At 44.8% G+C, this 13,494-nt stretch overlaps 1 protein-coding gene across 4 annotated transcripts in view; it reads right to left on the bottom strand.

Annotated features, from left to right (window-relative positions):
• Positions 1–7,175, bottom strand: part of ATRX (ATRX chromatin remodeler) — a 147,353-nt gene extending 140,178 nt beyond the window's left edge. For all 4 annotated transcript variants that reach the window (XM_090060998.1, XM_090061001.1, XM_090060999.1 and 1 more), the window contains exon 1: positions 7,011–7,175. In XM_090060998.1, the coding sequence (XP_089917124.1) occupies positions 7,011–7,030 (20 nt within the window). In that variant the 5' untranslated portion in view covers positions 7,031–7,175. The remainder of the gene's footprint in view (positions 1–7,010) is intronic.
• Positions 7,176–13,494: the final 6,319 nt, after the last annotated feature.

Genomic DNA, 13,494 nt, shown 5'->3' with positions numbered 1-13,494 from the left:
TCATCACCAAAGTCACATGTCTGCAGACTGGATCAAAGTGGCTCCATGGGCCATTTAGGGTTATTAGCTGCAGGTTACCAACCCCTTCCTCAGAGTCTTAATACACATTAGGTCAAGTGCCTTACAAATAGTTATTTTATACTGACACCCAAATTAATCATCTCATTTTTTTAAATGTGTCCTAATCTACATATATTCTAAATGCTTGCTTGTAAAGTCCTTTAGGATCCTTCAACTGGAAGTGCTTGAGAAACAACCAATTATTAATTTAAACTGTAAAGCATACAGAGTTTTCAATCCATTTACAGTAGCCTAAAGTTAATCCTAATCACTTTCCATGTTGAAAGGCAAAATGATATCATACAGCAAAGTGATTAAGAAACCAGTTTCAGTAGACATTTTTTTTTTTTTTTAAGAATTACCAAAAGAAAATCCCACACAGATATTTAGAAAATTACAGACAGATGTTGACTACATGGTTTTAAAAAGGAGTATTCATTCACTTTACTCTGCCACCCTCTACTTCAAACTCCTACTTCATATTCTGGGGCATGGAATGGCTAAGACGATTCATAACAAGATGGTTTTTCTCACCTCTAGTTCACTACTCTATATCAAACACCAATATCTGCCCAGTAGCTAGACAGCTTAAAGAAGTTCACTTCAACAACAGTCAATATAGCTGCATGTCAATTCTATAATAATGAACTTATGTCATGTCATATTTCAAACAGGATTAGGATTTCTCATGACAGAATGACTAACAGAAAAATAAGACTGTGATGACAGGCACATAAAGAGTCAGACAGACACAGAAAGTGGTTACAGTGGTAGTTTATACAATAAAGTATTTTATTAATTTACTGCTCCCCAGAGAAGAAATTTACAGACCTCCATAAATAATCTGCTTACATCATTAGGTATCCACTGCAGTCCAAAATACACTTTGTAAATAACAAGATCATCCTATTACCATAAAAACCACGTATTTTCATATAGTCTGAACATATGAAAATACTGAAATGCTGGCCTTAGTAAGGGTTTAGTTTAAAGTTTCAAAATGCATTAACAGTTTTCAACTAGGATAACAACATTATACAACAGGTCAAACAACTGGACTGAAACAGACGGACTATGGTGTTTGGTGCCAAACTTTGCTTTACGCCTGTAACAGTTGTTCAGATGAAGGCTATCATGGTAGGAACCTGTCCGTTAAAACCAGAGATAGTCTCAAAAAATCCTAGGATATTAAAGTACTGATGTTAAAAAAAGAAGGATGATGCTATTATCTAGTGCTGCATCATGCCCTGAGGTGCAATGCTTAAATTTCATTATGCCATCAAGAGATTACTCTCTTATTTTGGCTAAAATTGACTTTATAATCACAGGGGTTTAATCAAAAGGTACTGAATAAACTTTACAGCATTTGAGGATATGCATGAAATGCCTCAGAGTATAAGAAAAGGATAAGTGATTCAGGAAATTAAACAACATTAAAGAATCTCCTGAGAGTAACAGAAATAAAATACAGAAGAACAGCTGATACAGTTAACTAAGAAAATCTCCATGCTGTCCAAGAAAGATGACACCATTTAGCTTTACTGAAATTCTCTCCAAACTATCTGATGACAGTCAAAGTGTTGCTGAACATTAATTAAGCCGCTCACTGAAAGGCTAAAAGTTATTTCACTAAACTACTTGAAACCAGGAAAACTACTCAGAACAAGCTTGAGCACAGGAAGACAGGTACTGAAGACCAGCGACACTGAGAGCTTAGAGTGGTAAAGTATTTTACAGGAATAGATAGCCTATAGTTACCTTTATGCAATGGAAAATGCTAACAGCTTTCAGATTATGACAGTATATTAGTCTAAGAAAAAAAGAAAAAATGTTCCAGTACTGGAGAACAGAGCTTTATATTAAGTGATTGATAAGCATTTTATAGCTTTAATTCCAGAGGTATTTATGTTTTTCCTTCTCTGAATGCTTTACAACCAGTTCTCATTCATCATAACCTCTACTTCAGAATGAAAGAATTCATAAAGTGTTGTCCAATCTCTTTGTTACAGACTGGCCACAGTGAATGAAGTCTGTCACAGACATCCAGGCTAGTCCTCATTCAATTTAAAGTAGGGGTTTGCAACCTATGGCCCGTGGGCTGGATTTGGCTAGCAAATGCCCTTTCTGGCATGGGGGTAGCACCAGAGACTGGGCAGAATGCAACTGCAATGAGCTGCTTGCCCCCTCCATACTCTCCCCTCTTATAACCCACTTACTATTGCTGCAAAGGGGCTGGGTATCTTCAGCAACAATAAATTCATAAATCCAAGCACCTTGTGCTGGGGGGCCAGAAAGAGGAAAGGAAGGTAGGATTAGGGAGTGAGAGTTGTGGCCTGCAGCAGGGGGCCAGGTCCCAAACTCTGTAGAAACAGCAAAACCACCAAAAGGAGTGGGTGGGAAGGCAGGGTGTCCCCACCATAAAACATATCAAGTCTTAAAATATTGCTCTATTTTCAATCCAAACATCTCACCTCACTACCAAAAAGGTAGATTTTCTCCCTTATACAACTGCAATTTTCAGACCTACTAAGTGAACTGCCTAAAGTGCGCTAATGTTGACATGGCTGGTCTGAGTAATTAAGTATTGCTAATTTTTCAAACTTTCACATTTTCTCTGAAAAAAATTCAGTGACAGCTGTCTGGTTTTACATGCTGCAAAAACATTGCAAAGCTTCTTACTCTGCAGATAAAACTTCAAAGTATATCACATGCCATGATTTCAAATAGTATTTGTCATTTGTATTTCTGCAGCTTTGTTTTTCCTAAATCAGCACTGGAACAACTTGCTTCTGACCTCCCCATGAAACAATGCACATTTCCAAAGCACCCTTTGGCCAGAAGTAAACTGCAATGATATGAGATGTGCTCGCGGGAGGTAAAGCAATATTCTCAGGTCTTTAAGAACAATATATAGACACATTTGGTACCTATTTTGTGGGATTCTGTACTTGCACACTCTTACACACACGGCGTTCTTAACAAGATGGACTGTAGATTTAGGTGCATACACATAATCTGTAGATGCTGCATTTCAGTAGATGGTATGCTATGTTTTTTCATCCTGAATTAGTCTACAATAGAGCTCCAGATCTGGGGGGTGGGGGGGGTGTTGTTTGTTTGTTTTAATAGGAGTGGCTTCAAACAGATACAACATTACAGTGCCTCTGTTGAATATGCAAGTTTATTGTTTTAAAATTGATTTATTATTGTAATACGGAAGAGGAAACCTCCTTAATCACAAGAAGGGTCTCTGGGATCTCCAAGTTTGGGAAACATTGGTGCAAACAAATCAATATGAGACTATTAAAGAGAGTGAAGACACTCTTCGCAATCCCTTCATAGAGGATCTCTCATAACTGACAACATATTGGCTCAAAAGCAGACTGGCAAAGGGGAGTGTAGCAAACCTGAAATTATGTTCTTGGAAAAAAGGTTAATCGCAATTGTTTTATGATTATAGTACATGGTTGATTATGCAAAAGACTGCGCTGTCCCAAAACTGTTTATGGGAGAAGTCAAATAATAATGAAGATACTTTGCTGAGGCCAATGCCAAGTTCTTCCAAATTATATACTGCGTTAAATAGTATGCCCCACATTGTCCTATAACATCACTCATTCAGAATATATTAATATGGGTTACACAGAAAAGCAAGAAGTTAGACTCACCACTGAGATTTTAGGGCAAAGTTGTCTCATATATCGTACTGTAAAGAAGAAATACTTCAGGTGTTAGCTTAAAACCTCAAGTCAAATCGTTTATTTTATCTCTTTCTTAAAAACAAGCAGCAGATCCCTGCACTATTCATTGGTAGCATTTCCCCAGGGAAGACTCAGAAAAATTTGGCTTCCTTTTTCATGCATGCTGCATATTTCACATGGACAAGGGATGCTATTCGTAGGTAGCAAAGAGCACTGGAAAAGGTCTCCTTAAGTCTTTAGAAGACAACCAAGTTCACATGCAAACTTTACACAAAACCTTTACTAACTTTGAAGAAAAAAGTATTTCAAAAACATACTTTTTATATTTTCCCACCCACCACATTTTCTTCATAGAGTTCCTTAAAGCCGAAGTGTCAGAGTTTTGGCCCACAGGTCTTGGATCAACATGCTGACCAATCTGTCACGTACTGCATATAGTGCCTGCACCAGCCCAGCCCCATGTGCTGGCTCCAGATCACCCCCACAGACCATTCTTGTAGGCCAGAAGCAGTGCACGGGACCAGTGCAGTGCAGGTGCCACATGCAACACATGCCCCACACCAGCCGTGTGCACCATATGCTGCATGTAGCACATGAGGCTGGATCTTGCCAGACTAGCCCTGTGTGGGAACCTCATGCAGCACACTCCCCATGCAAGATCTAAACACAAGACCCAGTCCAGTGGTCCATGCAGTGTACAGGGCTGGTCTGGAGCATGCACTGCATGAACTGCCCACACTAGAATAGCCCTGTACATTGACTGCAGTGTGGGGTCAGGTCCATGGGTTTGATGTGACCCACAAGCTGGCCCTACCTCATTCAACTCACAGGTCAGATGAATTTGAAATCCCTGCCTTAGAGTTTACATATTCTGCTAATCTTGAACACAGACCATGGTGCTCGATTTAAAAAAAATTAGACAACTTATTTTCCTTGTTAGTCATAAACTTTAGTCCCTGAAACTTCAGAAAAAACTGCTCAAGTACTTCCATACTAGCAGCCTGCACATCAAAACTGTCAAGAATTTCCAAGTAATTCTATCACTGAGTTCCCAGTTGTTATCATTCCCCTAACACACAGGGAAGTTTGCTGAGCAGTGACAGGAAGAGAATTGAACACTATACTATCGCTGAAACACAAGACAAAAAAAATGGTGTTTTATAAGAGGCAATGGTATTCAGCAGGGATGACTCCTAGGGAAAAGAAGAAATCCAGTGTCTTTCTGCCAAAGGCTCCCTCCAGTACTTTAACTCCTCTTGACTTCTCCATCCAGGCCTATTCCTGTCAGCTCAAGTCCTCTACAAATATCCCAGCACACTGTCCATGATACACTACAGCTTCAAGCCCCTTCATACACAACCACTCATCCACAAAATAAACATTATTATTTTTAATGAGACAAGTACAGGCTGAGGTGATGTTGGTGAGAAGTGGTGATGGGGAACTAGAAGTTCTACTCCCTTGCTTTTTGCATTTTAGCACATATCTGTCAGGCATATGAACCATGGGCCAGATCCAGCCCAACCAACATATCTATGACAATCTCAGTCTCAAGTCGATTTGTAGCCCTTTTTGTGAAGAAAATCATTCAAATGCAGAAAGGCAACATTAAACTCATCGTTGTTTCACATCTGCAGACAGCCTGACAGCAGATCAGGAAGGTGTGAAATTCCATATCCCATCCATCAATAACATTACAGTATCAACTTAACTAGTATTTTAATATGAACATCAACTGTTGCCCTGCTGGTCGTTCTAGCAGATATAAAGAGGTGACAACAGAATTGACAAAAAGGAAAGCAGGTGCAAGAGTTACTTTGTTCAAGGAAAAACAGAGGAAAAAATAAAGGAAATGAAGAAAGGAAGAAAAAAGAGCTTAAGTAGGGAGCAAAACAAATTGCTCTAGTAGAGAAAGGCATGTTATCCCACTGATGTTAAATGGGATAACAGAGTAATTAAATAAAAGCTAAAACTGTATTTAACAAAAAGAGGCCTCCATCTCCGAGTGCTAAGGATAGAGGCAAATACAGAGTCCAAAAGTTGTGTTTCAGTCTATGGAACTACCTTATTGGGTTGAATTCAAATATTGAGTTTGATGACACTACTTTAGAGTATCAAAGCATTTTATAAACACCAGCATTCATAAGTAGTATCACGAATTTACAGATGGAAAACACAAACACAAGTGATGGTAGCTGGTCCAAAGACATACAGAAAGTTGTACTGGAATTGTTTTCATTCATTACTTTCTGCTCCTGGATTTGGTCTAAAGGATATCTGTGTTAAGAGTATTTGTATGATTTTTTTTTTTAAAAATGTTACTAATGCTTAACAGTCATAAAAAATGCAAATGCTTTCTGAGTACAGAACCCCTGAGCATAGGAGACAACCACCCTCCAAACGCTGGCAGAGACCCTACATGAGGTGAACAACTTCTCAGAGGAGGGGAAGCCAAGTACAAGTACTTCTTCTGTTAAGACTGAAATAAATAAATAAATAAATAAATGCCATCCCAGCCAAACTTCATTAAGCAGACACCATGCCTGTTACATACCACCCACCACAAAGCTATTATTAAAAACCTTGAGCCCAAGAAGGAGACATCCACATAAACAATTACACGGCTGCTCAAGAATTCTTAGATACATTTGTACAATGCCTCCTTTCCTTTCAAATTTTCTCTGCCTTTTGGGGATAGTGGCTGGCAAACCTTCCTGGTGGTTAATCGGCAGTGGTCCGTAGCTACAGCATCCCAACCTCTGGACACCTGTGTCATGCTTCCCTGGTAACATCAGGTGGGAATGCTAAAGCAGGGACCAACTCGCCACAAATGGCCTCAGCGCATCATCTCGGGACAGCAAAATGAAAAGGGGAGGGGGATGCCCACATCCACGAGCTGGGGGGGGAGGCGGCTATTGCCAGGCGCCGAACTGCTGAAAGGGGGGGCACGTCGGGACCCCCAGCGATTCTCCACTGGTGGGGGGGAGGGCACGTGCCCACCCACGTGAGACAGGGCCTCGCGGGCTACGGGGGGGCCCCGCCCACGCGGGATGGGGCACTCGAGTCCTCAGGCCCGGCACGGCCTACCGCGCGAAGCGACGCACGCCGGGCCCGGAGAGGCGCCCCCGGGGCCCGCCCGCCCGGGCCCGCGCAAAGGGGGAGGGGAGAGGTGGGGAGGGGAGGGGCGAGGTGAGGCCAGCGCTGCGCCCGGGTGGGGGCGGCCTGCGAAGGTCGCGCGGCGGGACGCACCTCATGAGCTCCGCGGTCATGTCTCCGCCGCTGCCGCTTGGCGCCGCTGGCCGCGCCGGGACCGCGCTCAGGCGCCGAAAGGAAACAAAGCCGTTGGTGCCGCCGCCGCCAGCGCCGCCGCCATCTTGTTGGAGGGAGGATGAGGGAGCGCGGCCTCCTGCCGCCGGCCCCCTCCCCCCGCTCGCGTGTCCTCATTGGCTGTCGGCCGCCCCCGGCGATTTTCTCATTGGCCCGTTCCGCCCGGCTCTGTTGCTAGGGCTGTTGACGTCACGTTCCCGCTCGGCCCGGCTCTCATTGGTTGCAGCCGTGGTGACATTGCCAGAAAGGGCGTGAACTTGCATGACGTAATTTCATGGGCGCAGAGGGTAGAAGGCTTGTGGTGCATTTGGTCCAGCAGAGCCCGCGGTCAAGTAAATATCAGCAGATGGGAAAGGCGAGCTTCTGCCTCCCGCCCTGCTCCATGGCGGGCACCTGTCAGGAGAGGAGAGGCAGCCCTCAGAGTAGGCGGTGCTGAGCATCCCTTGCCCCAGCCCTGGGCACTGTAGCAGTTAGGGTTTTAAAAACCCGAGGGATAAGCCAGCAGGGCGGGCATCAACCACTGCGTCTGCAGCAAAGCCAAGGAGGTGATTCTTCTGCTGTACTCAGTGCTGGTGAGACCACAGCTGGAGTACTGCATCCAGTTCTGGGCACCGTGTGCGGCCAAGCTTGAGAGAGTCCAGAGAAGAGCCACCCGTATGATCAAAGTCTTACAGGACAAGCCATAGGAGGAAAGGCTGAGGGATCTGGGACTCTTCAGCCTGAGGAAAAGAAGGCTGAGAGGGGACTTGGTAGCAGCTTACCACTACACTAGGGGAGTACATCAAGGGCTCGGTGAGCAACTGTTCACCAGGGCACCCAAGGGGAAAACCAGGAGTAATGGCCACAAACTCTTGGAATACTGTTTCAGGCTCAACATTAGGAAAAACTTCTTCGCAGTCAGGGTGTCCAGGCTGTGGAATAAGCTTCCTCCAGGGGTGGTGCGATCACCTACCCTGGAAATCTTCAAAAGGAGACTGGATGCTCACCTTGCTGGGGTCACCTAACCCCAGTTGTCTTTCCTGCTGGGTGCAGGGGTCTGGACCCAATGATCTTCTGAGGTCCCTTCCAGCCTTCAATCTACAAATCTACAAAAGTGCTGGAGCAATGCTCCAAATTCACTGTCTTGTCCTTAGTTCCTAGCTTATCCAGCAGAGTGATTTAGGGCAAGCACTTGCCTACAAAACACATGTGATGTCTGGGTTCAGCCAGTTGCCGTCAATGAGACCCTTCTTCAGCATATTCTGGATTTCTTGAGTGTATTTTAACCGTGCCCATGGCCCCTGGTTTATCTGCTCAGGGTAAAGGGTGGTTTTGATGTTTTGGGCAGTGTGGCTGGTAGTTAGGGGTGCGGCTTGTTCCCAAAATTAAAAAAGAACTAGGCAAACATTTGTCCACAATGGCTTTGACCTTGCCTTAAGCAAGGAGTTGGAATAAATGACTTCCTGAGATCCCTTCCAGCCCTCTCGCTCTGACTCATAGTAATGAAGCATATACTTTAACAGCAGGCCCTCCAACTTCCCACTGGAAGTTATTCAGAGCAGGGACTTTTATTTGTTTTACTTGTATACCAAATGCAGAGTCCTCATTTCTCTTCGTCTCTCTAGGTACTAGGGATGTGAAGAGTTAAATATTTAAATGTTTAACTGTTCACATATCAATGACTGGTAATAGCTTATCGGTTATTATTTAGTTGAGGGTGGAGAGGGGAGGAGCAAGGAGGACGAGGGAACGGGCAGTAGTACCTAATATGGCAGGTAGGCAACAGGGGATCTGGGACGGGCCTGGTCCTTGCGGCAGCATAGACCCGGCCCCTTCCCCACCAGCCCCAAGGTACACGTAAACCTTCTGCCAGCAGTGAGCCAGACCGGAGCACAGTATACCTGAGTGCAGCTGCTTGCCGCCCCAGCCCCCAGGCAGCCATGCACTGGCAGTAGCGGCAGGCAAGGGGCTTTCCCAGCCTGCTGTGCGTGTGGCCGTCCAGGGACTGGGGCTGACTGCAGGCAGCAGCAGCGAGCCTTGCCACAGCCACAGCCACATAAAGCCACTGGCACCAGTAGCGGGCAAAATACTTTCCCAGCTTGCTGCTGCCACCTGGAGAATGAGTGAGTACAGGCGGGGGTCAATCCCTGGTAGATACACGTTTATTGGCTAAACGTTTAACCAATAACATTAGGGGAGTTTAAACAGGTATTTAATTCATTGGTATTTACACCCCTACTAGGTACTTACGGTTAACAAAAATCATTTCTTGGGAGTGCAGCGTTTTAAGGGGTCCATTAAAATGGCACAATTTAGATTCACATATACTGCTGAAATCCCTCAGCCTGATTCAAAAGGCTATAAGAACACATTGCACCTGTAAATCCTACGGTAGAAAACTCAGTGCCACTATATTATAGATACTAAAGCTATGGATATCCATCATCATCTGGTGTTCCATGGTCTGAAGAGTTGGTGTTTTCTCTTGTCATTTGAGAAATCAATGAGAAAATGTCAAAAATAATGGAAAGAAGTACTTTTAAATAAATATAGTTACTATTTCCTTTGAAAGCCTTACTAGATATAGCTTTTGGTACTTCAACAGCATTTTACTTATTTAAAGAAACAATGACGCAATGTATAACACAACTAAAATATAAGCTCACCCATTTTTGCAATATTATTTGCCCATGTCTTGCATTTAAAAGCTTAAATGCCATCCCAACTATGCAGTTAGTCCAATAAAAGGTATCACCCTAAGAAATCTTTGTCCAAAATAATGTTACTAACTTCTAGAGACAATATAAGCAAAAGTGTTTTTTCTTTTTGTCAGAACAAACCAAAAACACAGTGTTACCTTTGAACACCTTCTGACAATATCCTACATCAGTGGTGCTCAACCTTGGGTCCTGTGGACTGGACAAGTGGCCCTGATCTGCTCCAATTGACGCTGAGCTGCCTGGATTGGCCCTGCACCACCGCAATCAGCAGTTGCCCCATGGCTCCCAGGTCAGCTCCATACTACCCCAATTACTGGAGCTCCATCCCATCTTGAGCCACCCAGATCAGCCCTAGTTGGGCCATGCCGTCTGGTTTGCAGAGCTCCCTAGGGGTCTGGAAATTTGGCAGCTGCCACTGCTTCCCCACTGCCAGATTTTTGGACTCATAAGGAGACTCATAGGCTGGATGATGTGGCTCCATACCCTACCTGAAAGTAAGCAGCCAATCATTGTGACTGGCCTAAGCACGTCTAAAATTCCAAGAGACCTGGAGGAGTTTCTGACATCGCCCCCCGCCCCCCCGGCTGCTTCTGCTCCAAGCTAAAATTCTATCATTTGGGAGAGCCAGCAACACTAAAGGCATGGACAGACATGAAGTTCCATCTTTTTTCTTTTAAAGGGTTCTAATTTGTAGTGCTTCACTACAGAGCACTTCAAAGTTTCACCCTAGGTCATTTTTATATAGTTGTAGTCCTGTAGCACTGTACATCATATGTCCACTCAATTTTGATAGTGCTTTAAGGTTGTTTAAAGTATTAGATGTTGCATTTGTCCATGCTCCTAGACAAGGCTAACACCAAAAAAATCAGCTACAGCTTGGTAAATTTGTGAGTTTTGACAGCCTTTAATGAAAGTGAGAGTCAGACCTTGAATCCATACTGGGATCAGCCTTTGCATAACTCAAACCCGGACTGAGTCCTAAAGAACTTGATCTTGAAGAGATGATGATTTTTCCAATACCAACCAAAGGGAAGTTGAGATACATGCAGTGTAAGACAGTGAGAACCATCAGAAATATTAAGCAGGCATGAAATAATGGAAAAGCAAGACACATTCCAGAGCACAAACTTTTTAGGCAAGTGTGCCACAAGGTAAACCCCACATCCTGCCCAAGTACCACTCCAATCCCCTTCCCCTGTCTGATTTGTTGTTCGTTTTGCTCCTTGCCCTACTCATCCCTGTGTTCCCTACTCCCTCCCTACTCTGCTATGTGCCCCACAGACTCCGCTCATGCCACTTGTGTCATGTGTGCAGTGCACTAGTATTTTGCTATATTTAAAACAAGTTATATTGCACAGCAAAACTGGACCTACATTTCACAGCAAGTTCCATAGATTATAGAGTTTTCTGATGCCAATTCTGTAGCATCTTCATATAAAATTTGAAAGAGTTTCTCCCTAAATACAGAAGTGGAGCCTGCCCCTATATCCATTTACTCCTCTCTTGCAACTGTTAGACCAACTTACCAGCAAATGAATTAGAGAAGATCCCACCAGTATCACCATTTAAGTATCTTTCTTTAGGGATATATTTGTTATTGAAACAAACAGCTGTACCTCAAAACAGGAAAACCAGGCCACCTAAACCATCCCTTTGCCAGCTACCCATACAACATGTACTCTCAACCTTACTATACCAAGGTTCACAAAGTAGAATTTTCCCTTCCTTTCTTTACCGAGATGGTAGCCTAGTCCCATGTTTATAAGTACTGGCTTTTTATAAGTTTAGGTGCTTAGGCGTATGCTCAACACTCTATACCTTCAGGCATGGGACCAGTAACTACGCAGAAATGGGGCCTTCCAGCACAGTCTACAAATATAAGCAGCAATCCTTTGACTACCTGGGTGCCCTCCAGGGCAGGGGCCCCATTCCCAAGGTACCACTACAGGAAAGGAGGTGGGGGGAAAGAAAAAGAGAAGGAGACCCCCAAAGACTCCTAAGCTACTCCCACTATCACCCAGGAACAGCCCATGTGGTGCCCCTTTGCAACCCTGGGGTGGGGGTCCTTTCCCTGTTGGGACCCTCTCTCCAGGGTACCTTACTACTCCACAGTCCCGGAGGGTTGCCTCCCATTCTCCAGGTTGAGGTTTGTTCCCTTCCATACTTTCCTGCCCCCTGACTCTGCTGCCGCCGGCCTGGCTTAGGGCCACATGCACCGCTGTGTGTAGTGGGCACTTTGTCTTGTGCTAGGCGTTGGAGGCCTGGACAGTCTTGTGCAGCACCGGGGCTTGGTCTGCTCCCAGACCTTCTGGGCAGCGTCGTCTGCACTGAGCTGCTACCCTGGAAGCCACTCAAGGTGGCCTGGGACATCTCACCCTCTGTGCAGCACCTCCTGCACCGAGCTCCCAGCCTCATGCTGGGGGTTGTGGACCTGAACTGCCCAAGGGGCTACAAAAATCCTGCTCTGTGCACTGGCCTGTGCACCCTGGCTCTGGCCACATGCCAGAAGTTGCAGACCCAAGCCACTTCACACAGCCGTGCTGTGCACGGAGAGCCTGACCGCTGGAGCCGTCCGCTGCTTCCCACTGATAGAAGTCTTCAGGGGCTCTTCCTAGGCTACTGCTTCGCCCTGCTGAGCAGCTCTCCTCAGCTGTTCTAAGACCCCCTCTTCTCTGTCCCTGATGCATCTCCCTGGTGCCCACGCAGCTCCTTTTATATGCTTCGGGGCTCTGCCCCTGAAGTCTTCCAGACCTGACAGTTTACAGTCCTCAATCAGGTCCGGCGGAGCTCTTCTCCCCCTCCCCTCAAGAAAGGGGCATGACTTTATTTCCCTTGCTGCCTCCTGATTGGTGGATGGGCTCCACCAATCAAAAACAGCAAGATCTCAAGCCTGGGACTCAACCCAAGCTCTGAAAGATAAGCCTGTTACATGGGATTATAGGACAGCTCAGTCAAAGGGGGATTAGATCCTGAGAACTTTAAAGATAAAAGGCAACTTCCAAAAAAGCAGAGAAAGGATATCAACTGCTCAAAGGTCTGGCTCTTCTTGAGGGTGTTAAACTTGCTTCTGGGATGAAGGTAGGGTATATAGTAGGGGAGGAAGAGGTCAAACACTTCCCATGTTAAAACCTCAGCTTTTTCCTCAGTACCACTGACAATCATTGTGAATTTCCATGTATTACTGTAAGTCATTGCCTAGAGTAGCTTCATAACCTGCTACATGCATACACTCCTAAGGAAAAAGTGAAAGACAATCAATTTATTCTGAGAATGCAGGCCTTCAGCAATTTGTGCATTAAACAGATCACAACCTTTGAATATGTAGTTCTCAATTAATTACCTGGACTTTCTTTGAGGTTCCTGAAGATCATCTTGAAAAAGTCCTGTGAGTTGTGACAGAGCTGGCCATGGAATGTGCTGCAATATCCAGTGCATTTACACGGTAGTGTAGTGATGAAAGAGTTACCGCTTACAAGAGATTTCAGTCCCTCCCAATGTTCTTGAGGGAGTTTCTCTATAAACTGTCCCAATTTAGACATCAAGAAAAAGTTACTGCTGGGATCAAATACTTTTCCACCTGCAAGGGTTCCTTTTATATACATGTGAGAATATGCCAGTTGCCAGTCATAAGAAGCTAATTTAACTGCAGAGATGGATGCAGCAGAGGCAGAATGTCTCACTTGCTGCATACCAAAAGGAGCCCAAAT

This window comes from Crocodylus siamensis, chromosome 8, assembly GCF_052110815.1.
Source record: "Crocodylus siamensis isolate JL-2025a chromosome 8, ASM5211081v1, whole genome shotgun sequence".
NCBI classification, from domain to species: Eukaryota; Metazoa; Chordata; order Crocodylia; family Crocodylidae; genus Crocodylus; species Crocodylus siamensis.
This window is presented reverse-complemented; position numbering and strand designations above follow the sequence as displayed.